Source organism: Propithecus coquereli, unplaced genomic scaffold, assembly GCF_000956105.1.
Source record: "Propithecus coquereli isolate 6110/MARCELLA unplaced genomic scaffold, Pcoq_1.0 Scaffold27, whole genome shotgun sequence".
In the NCBI taxonomy this organism is placed as follows: domain Eukaryota; kingdom Metazoa; phylum Chordata; class Mammalia; order Primates; family Indriidae; genus Propithecus; species Propithecus coquereli.
This window is the reverse complement of record NW_012148285.1, coordinates 4523412-4537724: the sequence shown is the minus strand read 5'-3', so window position 1 is coordinate 4537724 and position 14313 is coordinate 4523412. Positions and strand designations below refer to the sequence as shown.

Here is a 14313-nt window from a genome sequence, read left to right as displayed (position 1 = left end):
AGAAATCCCACAACTTTTCATATAAACTTTATTTATATTAATAAAAAAACCCTGAAAAGTGTTTGGGGCATTATAGTTACTGAATAATTTAATATACAATGGTTTCCAAGCCAAGCACTGAGTCTTAAAAGCTGACTTTTAAAGATTTATTTCTTTCTCTTAGTGCTGTGCAAGTGTAGGGGGTATAGCACGAATACCAAATCCTCAGGACTGCCATCCTGAATATATATGATTTAATCCAAATAAATCAAATGCACGATTATAAAATTCTTCATTCTCTTATTTGTTCCTGTTTACTATTGCTCATAAGATACACAACTGCTCAACCCTACATGAAAATGAAAGAAAACAAACAAAAGAATGAGGGGATGGGTGAAACCATACCTAACTGGTACGATGTACGCCATCTGGGTGATGGGCACCCTTGTAACTTTGTCTCGAGCAGTACAAAAACAATCCATGTAATCAAAACATCCCCCCATAATATTCTGAAATTAAAGAAAAAAGAACAAAAGTGTACACCCAGAAATACAAAGATTCAATGTACTATCACACTCTGAAGTTTGGGGATCTATAGTAAAATAAAGCCTAAAATGTAAAAAAAAAACAAACAAAAAACTTCAAGGGTCTCTTCTCCTCCCCCATTTATGTTTGTCATAAAATCAACATAAGATGGAGATTAAAAACTCATAGAAAACAGTTTCATTTTAATTCCATTAGAATTACTTTCAAGGAACTTACTTCAACTCCCTCTGTGATAACTTCGAGACTAACACATGTGAAATTTAAAAATAAAAGCTAAAAATTAAACAATATATTTCACATATTTTCTTCTTTTACCTACTTTCCATTTGTCTACTTTGCTCAAAACATAATATAAAAATTGTAACCTAAGATAAAAAAACAAGACCAAATTTACCTTTCACTGGATGTAGTGATATTTAATTAGCTCGAGATTGACCCATCCAACCAGGTTCTCTATACTCAAAGACAATAAGGAATATGTACTGATTCTCAAAATATGGCAATATGTCATATTATCATAAAACATAATATATTTTCAAACTTTTGCAACTATAATTTAGAAGAAGGGAATTGTTGCCAAAAGCCCTTTACTGAGCTCTCCTTCAACTTTTATATCGTACGTACTCCTCGGAGAGATGGTAAAAAAAAAAAAAGGAAAGTGATCAGCAGGTCCTTTTTAAGAGCAAAAAGAAACACAATCAAATAGGAAAAAAAAACTATTTTTGTTGTACTTCAATAAGCCGGCCCACAAGTCAGCACGGACAGTTATTTCTACCAAGTCCGAGTAAATACAGATCGAAATGAATCCAGACTCTAAAATGAAGACAAGTAATAGGGAAAATAGAAGTTTGAGGAGTAAAGTCTCAATAGACAAATGTGAAAATATGCCTAGCCCAAGAAAGTGATAAGAGACAAAGAGCACTTTTGTACAACCCCTCGTTTGGTGATAACAGAAAAAAAGATACATCTCTTTCCATGTAGTAAACGCCTTTTTCAAGAGTTGCTTGGTTAAAATGAAATGACAAGTTTGAATATTCACTTTTTATAAAACCAGTGTACAGTGGAATTGCTCGATACTAAATAATTCTTGTGCATGAGCAGAGAACTCCCCCCCCAAAAAAAAAAACAGGTTCTGATTATCCTTCAGGATGCAAAATATTTGTTTAAAAAAAAATGTAGCGGAAGATATCCGAAAAGATGTCTGTGCTCCAGGTACAACGATAAAGACAGAGGGAAAGAAACACAGATGGATAAAAAGGAGAGGAGAGAGGGAGGGAAAGAGAGAGAAAAAGAGAGAGAGGGTGAGAGAGGGAGGCAGGAACCCCTCCAATCACCCCTCCATCTCTTCAGAGAAGAATCCCAGCTTCCTAATCTGAGTATTCTAACACGGGCGAGCCGTGGGCGTGTGTGCGGAGTCTGTGCGCAGATAAGAGTTGGAAAACCTTGCTTCTTCTCCGAAAATCCTGAGCGCTGCCTGCATGCCTGTGAACCTGAGTGGGAAGGAGCTGTCGCTGACTTGAGTTTACGTCCTGGAAGAACCACCCTCTTCAAACTGGATCGCAGCGAACCACAAACGCAAGTCACTCCGTCCCACACACACACACATTTTTACTCACAACGTTCGGATTTTCTGAGCACACATTTTGATCAAAAATAGGGAACACGTGTGAGAAAGATTTTTATGGTCTTAAGTTAAAGAATGTGCTACCCGGCTACCCAAATCAAGAGACGATTACACCATCATTTCTTTACTGCTTCGATTATAAAGCGCGTTCGTTTTCTGTGGCCGAAATTAAAATCATGTCAACAATGAGTAAACGATGAGATGCCCAAAGATGCAGGGAGAGTGACTCATGCAGCCAATAATTTAATAAAATGTCACTGAGATGATAGCGCCAACAAAACTTTTGGATTCAGAATTCCCCCTTGGCTCCCTCTTCAGTAGGAAGGGGGAGAAAGCAGCTCTTTTGTCCAAAGAAATAAATAAACCCCCCAATTTCACTGTAGTCTGAGAACAGGCTAGAGGGATAGGCTGAGACTGAGACTCCCAGATGATCCTTTCTAGTCCGACAAAATGTCGTGTTCAACACTTTGGGTATTTTTAAAGATGCCTGGCAGTTGATGCCATCACTTCTAGAAGGCAAAACACGTCCCCCCTCCTTTGATCTCTGCAGAACAACAACTCTCATTCCATTTACTAAAATGGTACAGGGCTGGTTTCTCCAGGCAGAGCATATTCGATAGTGTCAATCGAATCTCTCTTCCCTGGGAATCGGGAGCGAGTACCCCAGCACCGCTGGCACGGGAGACATGTTTACACAGACGTGCACCGCACATGCACACGCGCGCGCACACACGCCCCGCTGCAACGTGAGCGTGCCAACTTTCCACATGCACGACCCATCTGGCCATGCGTTCCCCAAACCTCTCATTTAAAGAGCCGCGCATCTCTCTCGCAAAGCCATCGCTAGCCTATCGGGACTTGCACATCGGTTCTTAATAAACGCTTATTCATCTCCGGGAATAAAGTTAAACGGAGCCAATGAGCATTGCCGACGAAGTTGCCCACGAACTTCCAGTCGGGAAAGAAAAATCGATGCATCTCCGGGCTCCCCGGTCCCTCTAAAAGGCTCCCTCGCCCGCTGCAGGCGTCCGGGCCCCCTCGGGGCGCGCTGGGCGAGCCCCGGCACAGCCTGCGAGGTCCCCCGAGCCGGGCGTACATACCGTGTCCCGCGCACCCGCTGCAAACGCAGCCTCATCCCTCCATCGCGGCTGTGGGTCTCGCGGTTGCAGCGGCGGCCAAGTCCCCTGTTCTAATCAGCAGCCGCGGAGGCGCACACGCCGCCACCGTCCCTGCGCTAACGTTGGACAGCGGCTGACGGCGCCTCCTCTGCCACAGGCAGCCAAAAATGTCAATTTGCACACTCCTCCCCCTGTCGCCCGCCCCCGTCCCTCTGCAACCCCCTCCCGCAGAGTCAGTGGGCTTTGGGAAGCTTCTGCACAAGCTGCCTCCTCTCCCTCTCCCGCCCTCCCTCTCCCCCTCCTTCCCTGACAGTGTTTTAGAGCCTTCCTCGCTCGCTCGCCTTACCTGAAGGGCATCTCCCACGACTGCAATTAGCTGCCAGGATTTCATCGTCGGCTGCAAAGTGCCGCCTGTTTCCTCACCGGGAGAACACAACACGGGAGAAGTCCGAGGCAACAGCAAACGGCACCCACGTGCTAGCAATGTAAATGACTCCAAGTCATCTGTCGTGCGCGCGGCGCCTTCGCTTGCCCAGGCTGCTTGGCACGGCCGCCAGCAGGTGCAGAACGCCCCAGGCGCGCGGGCGCGAGAGCGAGCGGCCCGCGCGAGGAGGCAATCAACACCCTGGGCGCACACAAAGGGAGGCCACCTCGGCACCGCGCCCGAGTCCACGGGTCCAGCTTCCCCGGGCAACCTCGGTCTGGGTCCGCGCCAAAACGCTCGCCAAATGAGCCGCCCAACGTGTTTGCAAAGTCTTGCAGCTCGGGGAAGGCGGTGGGTGCCGAGGCTGCGTGGGTCCCGCCCCCACGCTTCGGAAGCTCTTGCAAAGCACCCAGCTGGCAGCAATATCTCCCGCTCGCCCTCCCTCTCTCTCCCGCACGTGTCCCTTCCCTTGTTCTTTCAGGCATTAAATATGTACCACATGACAGAATAGGGCACCTTGCATGGTCCCCTGAGTCCGCACTTGACAACCAATTTTAACTCACAAGCAATCAAACGTCTAAAGGCGGGATATAAGCACTTCCAATTACTTACGCTACTCCTGCATTATTCAAAACGTCCACGGGACGGTATTTATGACTTCCAACGTGCTACTTCACCTGGAAATACCAGCGAAAGATGCAAGACCCCACGCCCCCACCCCAAACAGCTGATGTGCTTCCTTCACTGCTACCTCCACCCACCTCCAAGAAGCAGTTGTACTTCATTTAGGAGTGGAGGCTCAGGGATCTCAAATCTTCTTCCAATTATGTACTAAATTGAGAACACTCCATCTAGCCTGCCTTTAGGAGGAAAACCTCTGTTGTCTGCTGTTGAACTTTAGAGATCACCTTTTAAATGTGTTTACGTTGAATAATAATGGCATCGAGGTAAATTTCTTACCCCTCCCCCCAAAAAAAGTCTTCATGGATCTATTTTGTTTTCTTTCTGTTTTTCCTGTTTTTTCTTTTCTTTTTTTTTTTTTTTTTTTTGGTAAATAGGCCTGAGTTACACCAGGTGCTAGCTATCCCCAGCTTTAGTATTGGTTTTGGGAGAGACCAAACTATTGGCTAGCCGGGAGTGAGTCTTTTGGATTAGAAAAACCAGTTGTTATTTTTTTTTTCTTTTTATTTCACAGTGATAACTGCAAGCTCTATGCATTAAGATGGCCTTGCTTCTTCAAGCACTTGTTAGTTGACCAGGAAAGACCTATCAGTGGAAGAAAGTTTCATGTACATATATCCATCCTATATTTGATTAACAGTGAGTGAAATATTCATTGGCTTTCTGTGACATCTTCTTGGGGACTTTATTTCAGTTAAAGGTCTGTGCACAACTGATTAGGATTTTATATATTGGTAAGCAAATTTTAAAATGCTAATAAATCTTTCAAATATTTATTTTCCAATTTATTACAGCTCCATACCCAGAGGCAATATTTCCAGTTTTTTTGGAACATGCCAAGTCCTTACATAATGATCATCCATCTCTGTCACACCAGTAACAAAACAAGGAGAGTTGTGGTTTTTTTCTTCTTCTGTGCATTAAGTGTGTTTTTAATATGGCATTAATACAGTGTTTAACTTTCTCCTTGTGGGGGTAAGAAAAGTTTATGTGTGTTCTCTCTGTCTGCCTTTCCTGGGGGCAGTGGCATTTAAAGGGTGCTAAGATAACATTAGGTAAAAGTTTATTTCCCATTGATGACACGGTGCAGAATATACTATACTCCCTGATGATTTTAAAAGTTAACTCCCTTACATCATCCCCTGGACATGTTTTTCAACAGCATCAGGTAAAATGGCAAAAAGATGTTTAAACTTTTGCTTAACCAGAACCCTGTGTAATTACAGAGATTCACAAATACAAACCATTGTTATTATCACAGCACAAACTGGCATTCTCAGTGAAATAATTTGATTCACAAATCAGTTCACAAAAGCAAGGTTATCCGAAGTGAAGCGTGGTGGGGGTGGCCAGCGGAGAGACAGCAAACCCTAATTACAACCCCACTGTCCCCACGTTCTCCAGCACATATGGCTATTTAATCACAGAGTGTGACAACCTTGGCAGATGTTGCCAGACCTGGTTATTGATATAAATTGCTATTCTCCTGTGTAAGTGACACAGCGAAGAGTTAAAGCAGTGTCTGCACTCACCCAAAGGGACATGAAGGTCCACACTAGCATCTGTAGCGACAAGACCAGATGACACAGAGGCCGTTTCCTTGCTCCCACCTCATAAGGAAAACAGCAATGGACGAAGTCCCCACAACCAAGAGTGACAGGAGAGTCTCCCGCGGGCACTCTAAATTGGTACTGTCACTCTGGAAGCTGATTTACCAGTAGCTTATTTAAAAAGGAAAATGTGCACACCTTGTAACTGCACAGGTCAACGTCTAATGTCTGCCCCAGAAAGCACATGCACAAGACATATTCATAGACAAAATTGCCACTGCTCGTGTAATATTAAGGGAGAAAAAAGGCAAACAAACTAAATATCCATATGGCATAAAAAATATGGTGTATCCTATAATGGAGTACTATATAGCAGTGAAAAGAATCAATGAAAGCCTCATGTAAATACATCCATAACCACACAGATTTGCGTATGAATGTGTAGAAATAAAGATACACATTACTTAGTACAACTATATATACATATATTTCTCAGTTTAAAAATTGCTGAGATGAAAACACAAGTTTCAAATGACTCATACACTATGATACCATTTATGAAAGGAAATTCATCAATCAAATATCATGGATTTTTTGCAGATATATAACTATTTGTGAATGTACAGAAAACAGTCCAAAACCGGGGATGGCCAACTAGAGCCTTAGGCCCAAATTTAGCTACTTCTGTTTTCATATGGTCTGCTAGCTAAAAATGCTTTTCATGTCTTAAATGGTTAAAAAAATCGAAAGAATACTATTTTTGTGATGTGTGAAAAATGTAGGAAATTCAAATTTCAGTGTCCATGAATGCGGTTTTATGGAAACACATCTATGCCCATTGGTTTGCACGTCGCCTGTAACTGCTTTTGCTTAACAATTGCAGAGTTGAATAGCTGTGAAAGGATAACTGGCCCAGGAAGCCTCAAATGTTTACGATCTGGCCCATTAGGGAAAAAGTTCACTGGTCCCTGGTCTAGAAGAATGGGCCTCAAATTCATAATAGTGTTATCTCTAGAGCAGGAGGAAGGAGACTAGTTTTGATAGTGTAGATGGAGCATCCACTTCTTCAAGAGAACACTTGTCTTTTGGTTTTATACTTTTTAAAAAGGTGATATGTGTACATATATAATGTATACATAATTCGTTTTAAGTGAAAAGTGTGTATGTATATAAATGTATACACTCACAAACACATGCACACCTTTTTAGAAAGTTTGTGTATGACACCTTTAAAGTTATACACACAAACACACACACACACTGTGCTTTATTTATTGCACTTTGCAGAGATTGTGCTTTTTTACCAATGGAGGGTTTGTGGCAACCCTGCCTCCAGCAAGGTTTTCCAACAGCAGGTGCCCACATTGTGCCTCTATGTCACATTTTGGTAATTCTCACAATATCATAAACTTTTTCATTATTTTATATCTTTTATGGTGTTCTGCGATCCCTAATCTTTGATGTTACTATTGGTAACAGTTTTGGGCCTCCATGAACCATGTCCATAGAAGACGACTAACTTAATAGATAAATGAGGTAAATGTTGTTTGTGTTCTGCCGGCTCCACCGGCTGGCCATTCCCCCATCTCTCTCCCTCTCCTTGGGGCCTCCTTATTCTCTGAGATACAATAGAGAAATTAGGCCAATTAACTCCCAAAGGCTTCTAAAGTGTTCGAGTAAAAGGGAGAGCTGCAGGTCTCTGTCTCACTGTAAATCAAAAGCTAGAACTGATTAAGCTTAGAGAAGAAGGCATGTCAAAAGCTGAGATAGGCCAAAACGGGGCCTCTTGTGTCAAAGAGTTGGCCAAGTTGTGAATGTAAAGGAAAAGTTCTTGAAGGAAACTAGAAGTGCTACTCCAGTGAACACACCAATGACGGGGAAGTGAAACAGCCTTGTCGCTGATATGGGGACAGTTTGAGTGGTATGAATACAAGATCCAACCAGCCACAACATTCTCGTAAGCCAAAGCCTAATTAAAGCAAGGCCCTAACTCTTTTTAATTCTAGGAAGGCTGAGAGAGGTGAGGAAGCTGCACAAGAAAAGTCTGAAGCTAGCAGAGGTTGGTTCCTGGGGTTTAAGGGAAGAAGCCATCTCTGTAACATCAAAGTGCAAGGGGAAGAGCAAGTGCTGATGTAGAAGCTGCAGCAAGTTATCCAGAAGATACAGCTAAGATCATTGCTCAAAGTGGCCACACTAAACAACAGATTTTCAATGTAGACTCAACAGCCTTCTGTTGGAAAAAGATGCCATCTCTGACTTTCATGGCTAGAGAAGTCCATGCCTCAATGGACAAGCCCCTCTTGTTAGGGGCTAATGCAGCTGGTGATGTTAAGTTAAAGCCAATGCTCATTTACTATTCTGAAAATCGCTTAAGAATGATGCTAAGTCTACTCTGCCTCTGCTCTGTAAATGGAACAACAAAGCCTGGGTGACAGCAAATCTATTCACAGCATGGTTCACCGAATATTTTGAGACCACTGTTGAGACCTACTGCTCAGAAAAAAGAAAAATTCCTTTCAAAATATTACTGCTCATTGACAATGCACCTGATCACCTAAGAGCTCTGATGGAGACGAACAGGAAGATGAAGGTTGTGTTCATGCCTGCTAACATAGCATCCACTTTGCGGCCCATGGATCAAGGATTACTTTTCACTTTCAAGTGTTAATATTTGAGAAATGTATTTTGTAAAACTATAGCTGCCATAGATAGCGATTTCTCTGATGCGTCTGGGTAAAGTAAATTGAAAAACCTTTTGGAAAGGAGCCTCTATTCTAGGCGCCATTAAGAATATTCATGATTCATGGGAAGAGGTCAAAATATCAACATAACAAGAGCTTGGAAGAAGTTAATTCCAACCCTCATGGATGACGTTGAGAGGTTCAAAACTTCAGTGGAGGAAGTAATTGCAGATGGGGTGGAAATAGTGAGAGAACTAGAATTAGAAGTGGAGCCTGAAGATGGGACTGAATTGCTGCAATCTCACGATAAAACTTAAACAGATGAGGAGTTGCGTCTTTGGAGGAGCAAAGAAAGTGATTTCTTAAAATGGAATCTACTCCTGGTGAAGATTCTGTGAACACTGTTGATATAACAACAAAGGATTTAAAATATTCCATAAACTGAGTTGATAAAGCAGCGGCAGAGTTTGAGAGAATTGACTCCAATTTTCAAAGGAGTTCTACTGTGGATAAAATGCTATCAAACATTTATCCGCACGGTACAGATTTCTCTGTAGGGCACAGAGAAATCCTTCATGAAATGAAGAGTCGATCTATGCAGCTCACTCCACCATTGTCTTATTTTAAGAAATTTCCATAACTACCCAACCTTCAGCGACCACCCCTTATCAGTCAACAGCCACCCACATCAAGACAAGACCCTCCACCAGCAAAAAGATTAGGACTCGCTGAAGGCTAAGATGTTCGTTAGCATTTTTTAGCAATAAAGTATTTTTTAATTAAGGTATGCACATCATTTTTTTAGACACGATGCTACTGCACACTTAATAGACTACAGTATATTATAAACACAATTTTTTTTATGCACTGGGAAACCAAAACATTTGTGACTCCCTTTATTGTGATACTCACTTTATTGTAGTGATCCAGAACTGGACCCACACTATTTCCGAAGCGCATCTGTACATATGCACACCTGTTTTAAGTGTAAATGGTGTGTATATACCACATATACCATTTTTAAAAGTATGTGTGTATGTGTGTGTGTGTGTGTGTGTATTTCTATGCACATGTATATACACACATACCTGAAAGATATCATTCAAAATGGGTAGTCTTAGTGGAAATATAGGAGCTTATTACTTTGTTCTTTATTATTTCCTGTATTTCTCAATTTTCCAAATAGATGGAAATATAATAAGAGGGCGGAACCCCCTGGCCATGTGAGCGCTGATGACTGGCATTGTGCCAATATCATTTTTCTCACCTGGGAACTGCCTTTTCTCTTGACATGTTGGATGATAAAAACTTCAAAAACAAAAACAGCGAGGTTTGGTTTACACTCGCCTAACATTTCTGAGAAACTCCAATATCTAATTGCTTCTTCAGAGGAAAAAAAAGGAAAAAAAACAAAACAAAAACCAAACTGTTAAGCCTCAATGCCCTAAAGATTTTTATAAAAATCAATCTTATCCTTGAAGTAAAATGCGACATAGATTATCCTTTCTGCTAGATGGTATGGTAATGACCTACTGAAATATGCCTCACAATACAGTAATATCGCTTCCTTACCAGTTTGAAAATATTTTCCCATAGAAAAGCACAAAGCAGGCTCCATCTGAAAAAAATAAAATTACATAGCAACCACACTGGTACTTTGCAGGGTTGGAACAGTGGGACCTAATGATTTTCTTTGTCCTGATACCTAATAATCCAGTTGCATTAAGAAAGGTGAGCTTAATGAAGCATATTGAGATGGGAGAACATACGATTTATGGTAGACTTGTTGTGGTTATATTCCTAAATGAATCCCATTAGCTCTACAGTGGTTGCTGGCAAATGACCACATTTCCTAATAGACAAATGCATGAATCACCTGAGCTATTTGAAAAGTGTTCTCTACAGAATGATTCACCTTCCACCTTTAAGCTAGGACCAGGTGAATGACCCTCCTTAGTAAAGCTTAGCGGACTTTTTTCATGCAAGAAACAGAATTATTGCAAATGAACCTGCAATCCACCTCCTCATAATATAGCATGTACGCACAGCCTCATCCTTGCGATGGCATGAATCAGACACACGGCAGAGAGGAAGGCTCTTCAGCATCACAACCAAACGTTGTTTTCCGTGTGTTTTATAATTATAAAACCAATGAATGTTTACTGTGGCACGTTTAGAAAATTTGGTTAAGCACAGGAAAAAGTCACTCATTATTTTACCACCCAAAGAGAGCTGCATGTAATATTTTGTTGCAAATCCATCCACTCAGACATTTTTCATTGCATATATAACTTAAAAAAACATAAGCACACAATTGGCATTTTACCATATAAACTGCCTTACAAATCTTTTTGACTTCGCAATATATCATGAACGTTTTCTGCTGTAACAACAACAAAAAAATCATAACATCATTCTTGGCATTCCACTGTAATGATACACTGTTTCCTTGTACTATGCGTTAAATAACACTGCAATGGATATTGTTTTTTGTTTGTTTGTTTTGTTTTGTTTTGTTTTTCGAGACAGAATCTCACTTTGTCACCCTGGCTAGAGTATAGTTGTATCATCGTAGCTCACAGCAACCTCAAACTTCTGGGCTCAAGCAATTCTCCTGCCTTAGCCTCCCAGATAGCTGGGACTACAGGTGTGCACCACCACACCCAGCTAATTTTTCTATTTTTTGTAGGGTCTCACTCAAGCTGGTCTTGAACTCCCGACCTCAAGTGAGCCTCCTGCCTCAGCCTCCCAAAGTGCTAGGATTACAGGGATGAGCCACCGCACCTGGCTGCAAGAGACATTCTTGTCCCTAATGTTATGAGCTTGCTTGTCTGTGTTCATTATCTCAGGGATAAATACCTAGAACTGAAACCGATGAGTCAAAAAGTGGGTACCATTTTTAGGTTTTTAGATATAAGGAACCAGAGTCCTGGAACATTACACAAATCCCTATTTCCAGAAGCAATATAAAAGAGAGCCCATCTCACCCCGGGAACAATTTTTGGCCATTTCCTCTTTTAATAACCATCTCCCTGGCCAGGTTCTCTCTTCCATCCACCTACCCCACTTGGGCCACCGCACCACGCACACCATGGCATGCTAAATTAGCAGAGAGGAGCTCACACGCAGAAAACAAAGGTGGTAATAGGGAGCAATTTAAATCTAAGCTTATTTAACATAAGAGGCTAGTGGCTGCCCATTTTGTCTTAATTGCCTTTTAAACTAAAATCAATGTTAAATTACCTGAACAACAGCTTCTGCACAATTGCAAATTGAAAATTCTTTAAGTGCCTCCTCAAAAGCCTTTGGCTCTTGTTTGGCCGATTGACAGGGAAAGAATCTCTTTCTTCTTCCCTGTGCTCTAGTTTGGACTATGGGATCTGATAAAAGGGTCCTAAAAGCAGATGCCATGTCAGCTCTGGGATGAGTTGCTCCTTGACATGAATATAGGATAAAGTGCTCAAAATGGAATCCGGATAATAGTCACTGGATAATAATACTATTATTATCCAACCTTTTTTCTTTCTTCCTTCCTTCCTTTTGTTCTTCCTTTTGCTCCCTTTCTTATCTTCCTGCACATCAATGAGAGACTGAATACACAAATGGATATTGGCCAGACCATGTACAAAAAGAGAACTCTGACCCACAATCTGCAGCAACCAGCCCAGAAAACCAACTTCTTACCTACGGTAACCAGCCCAGGAAACCAGCCTGCTACCCACACGTCAGGATCGTAGGAAGTCAGACCACTGCCTCTTGTAACTGGTTCAGGAAGCCAAACAAAAATCCCCATAATGGTTGGCTAGCAAACAACCAGGACTCGATTAATAACCAGCAGCTCCCCTAATTTTTGTCCTCACTTCTAACTTAGAATCAACCAGAGAGAGCCCAGTGTGCACACCCAACCAATCACACAGAAAGCCCCTCTTGTAGTTAGCCCACCTGCAGCTCCCCTGTGCTGACAGCCTTGTGTCAGGGTGTATCGGAAGCGATCCTGATGCCTTTTTTCCACTAGAAAGCCTTGCCACTGCTCCGCCTGCCTTTGAGTTTCTGCCAACAGGCACGTGATGGCGGCTGACTCCCTTGCTGTAGCAAGCTCTGAGTAAATAGCCTCTGTTTATTTTTATTTGGTTGGTCTTTGTTTATTTCCCCAATGATTATTTATTTTCTGTATTATGTTGGGTCAACAAGATAGGCGAAACCATCGTCCACATGGTGCTTATGTTCTAGGGAAGGGGACAGACAAGAAGCAAGACATGGACAGACTTTTGCACCTGTTGTCTGGGAAGAAAGTCTTGCGGTGAGATGGGAGTACATGGAGATGAGTGCCTTTGATGAGATTCTGGGGCTGTTAGCATTTATCATTACACAGATTGGTATCCTGTTTTTGTTTCATTCAAAGATTTATGGAGTGCATGCCATCTGATTTGCACTGTAGAGCTACAAAAATGAGGCAGACTTGTACTCTGCCAACAGGGAGCCTCGGAGGGTGATGCACCTTCACTATCACCAAAAAACAAAGGAGACAAGTAGGTAGGGCTAGAAATAAGATTCAAGTTAAGAGCTGTGAGAGCTAAGAGGCAGGAGGGAAATTTCATTTCCATCCATGGCGGGGTGTCCTGGAGCCCCGGGGCAGAAGACTGGGGGCACAAAGGAGAGATACGGACGTTATCATTGGTATTTCTGAACGTGACACCAGCAAAGACCTTGTAAAGGAGGAAGAAGTTTGCTTGGAGATATTCCTTTATGATCATGTTACCATCCTCAGAACAATTTTCCCTTGAGTTTCCTAAATAGGAAACTGGACAAGCTGTTTGGAGGACAAAAAGTCATAAACGAGATTACCAATCACTGTTGTCCCCAAATCCCTGCACCCCACAGGTGTCAGCAGTACCTGACCCCACAAAGGAAACAAGAGGATGTAACAAGACTCCTAATAACAATGACTTGATTTGGTTGGATCAAGCCCAGGAAGGGGGTACACCTCTCTCATGCTTGGGGGTATCCTTTACTCAAGCTTTAGAAGATGGAAAGGCTGCTGGTGCCCCAGGGACATGTGAGGGCATTCAGCCCACACCTCTGCCAAGTCTACCATAGAGATGCTGACCACATCCCCTAACCCTGCAGGCTTTTGCAGAGAAAGTGTAACCTTCACATCCTGCCTCAACCAGTCCCCCATCCACAGTCCAGAGTCAGACACATGCCCCTCTCTGATCACATCAGTCTCTCTGACAAATTTGGAATTGGGAGGTGAGCTTCAAGAGCAAGACTTGGAAGATCAGATAGATTTCTTGGTGGTGTCTGATGACAAATGAAGAGAAACAGTCTATAGAGAAGGAAGGAGAGGTGATGGGATGGGTGGAGAGACAGGGAGATAAGCAGGAACAAGAGTCTGTTTGGTTGCAGAGAAAGACAGAGATGGGGAAAGCTGTTGCCTTGGCCGTTGAAAGCCTTCTTCCTTCGTTCTGTTTTCCTTCCCTTTTCCTGTGTGCTTCTGATGCCAGATGCCTTCCTGTGAAGCCCCAACCACACTCCCCATCCCTGCTAGAATCTCTAGACATAGCCGGAATGGCACCAGGACATGGCCAGCCTGCAAAGGAGTCCCCAGATCCCTCTGCCTTGAAGAAAAGCAAAATATCCCAAGGCTGAGATGAATAAACCTCTTCCCTGGGGCTCGAGATCTTTCATGCAGGGTAGCTGGTGGGCCTGC

General features: G+C 42.6%; 1 protein-coding gene across 4 annotated transcripts in view; it reads right to left on the bottom strand.

Annotated features, from left to right (window-relative positions):
• The window catches only part of RBFOX1 (RNA binding protein, fox-1 homolog (C. elegans) 1), a 1551452-nt gene that overhangs the window by 1123525 nt on the left and 413614 nt on the right, over window positions 1-14313 (bottom strand). The window contains exon 1 of one of the 4 annotated variants that reach the window (XM_012647567.1): window positions 3614-3679. The exons of the other annotated variants lie outside the window; for them this stretch is intronic. Coding sequence (XP_012503021.1) covers window positions 3614-3658 — 45 coding nt within the window. The 5' untranslated portion in view covers window positions 3659-3679. Of the gene's footprint in view, window positions 1-3613; window positions 3680-14313 lie in introns of those variants that run through there. 4 annotated transcript variants of the gene reach the window in all.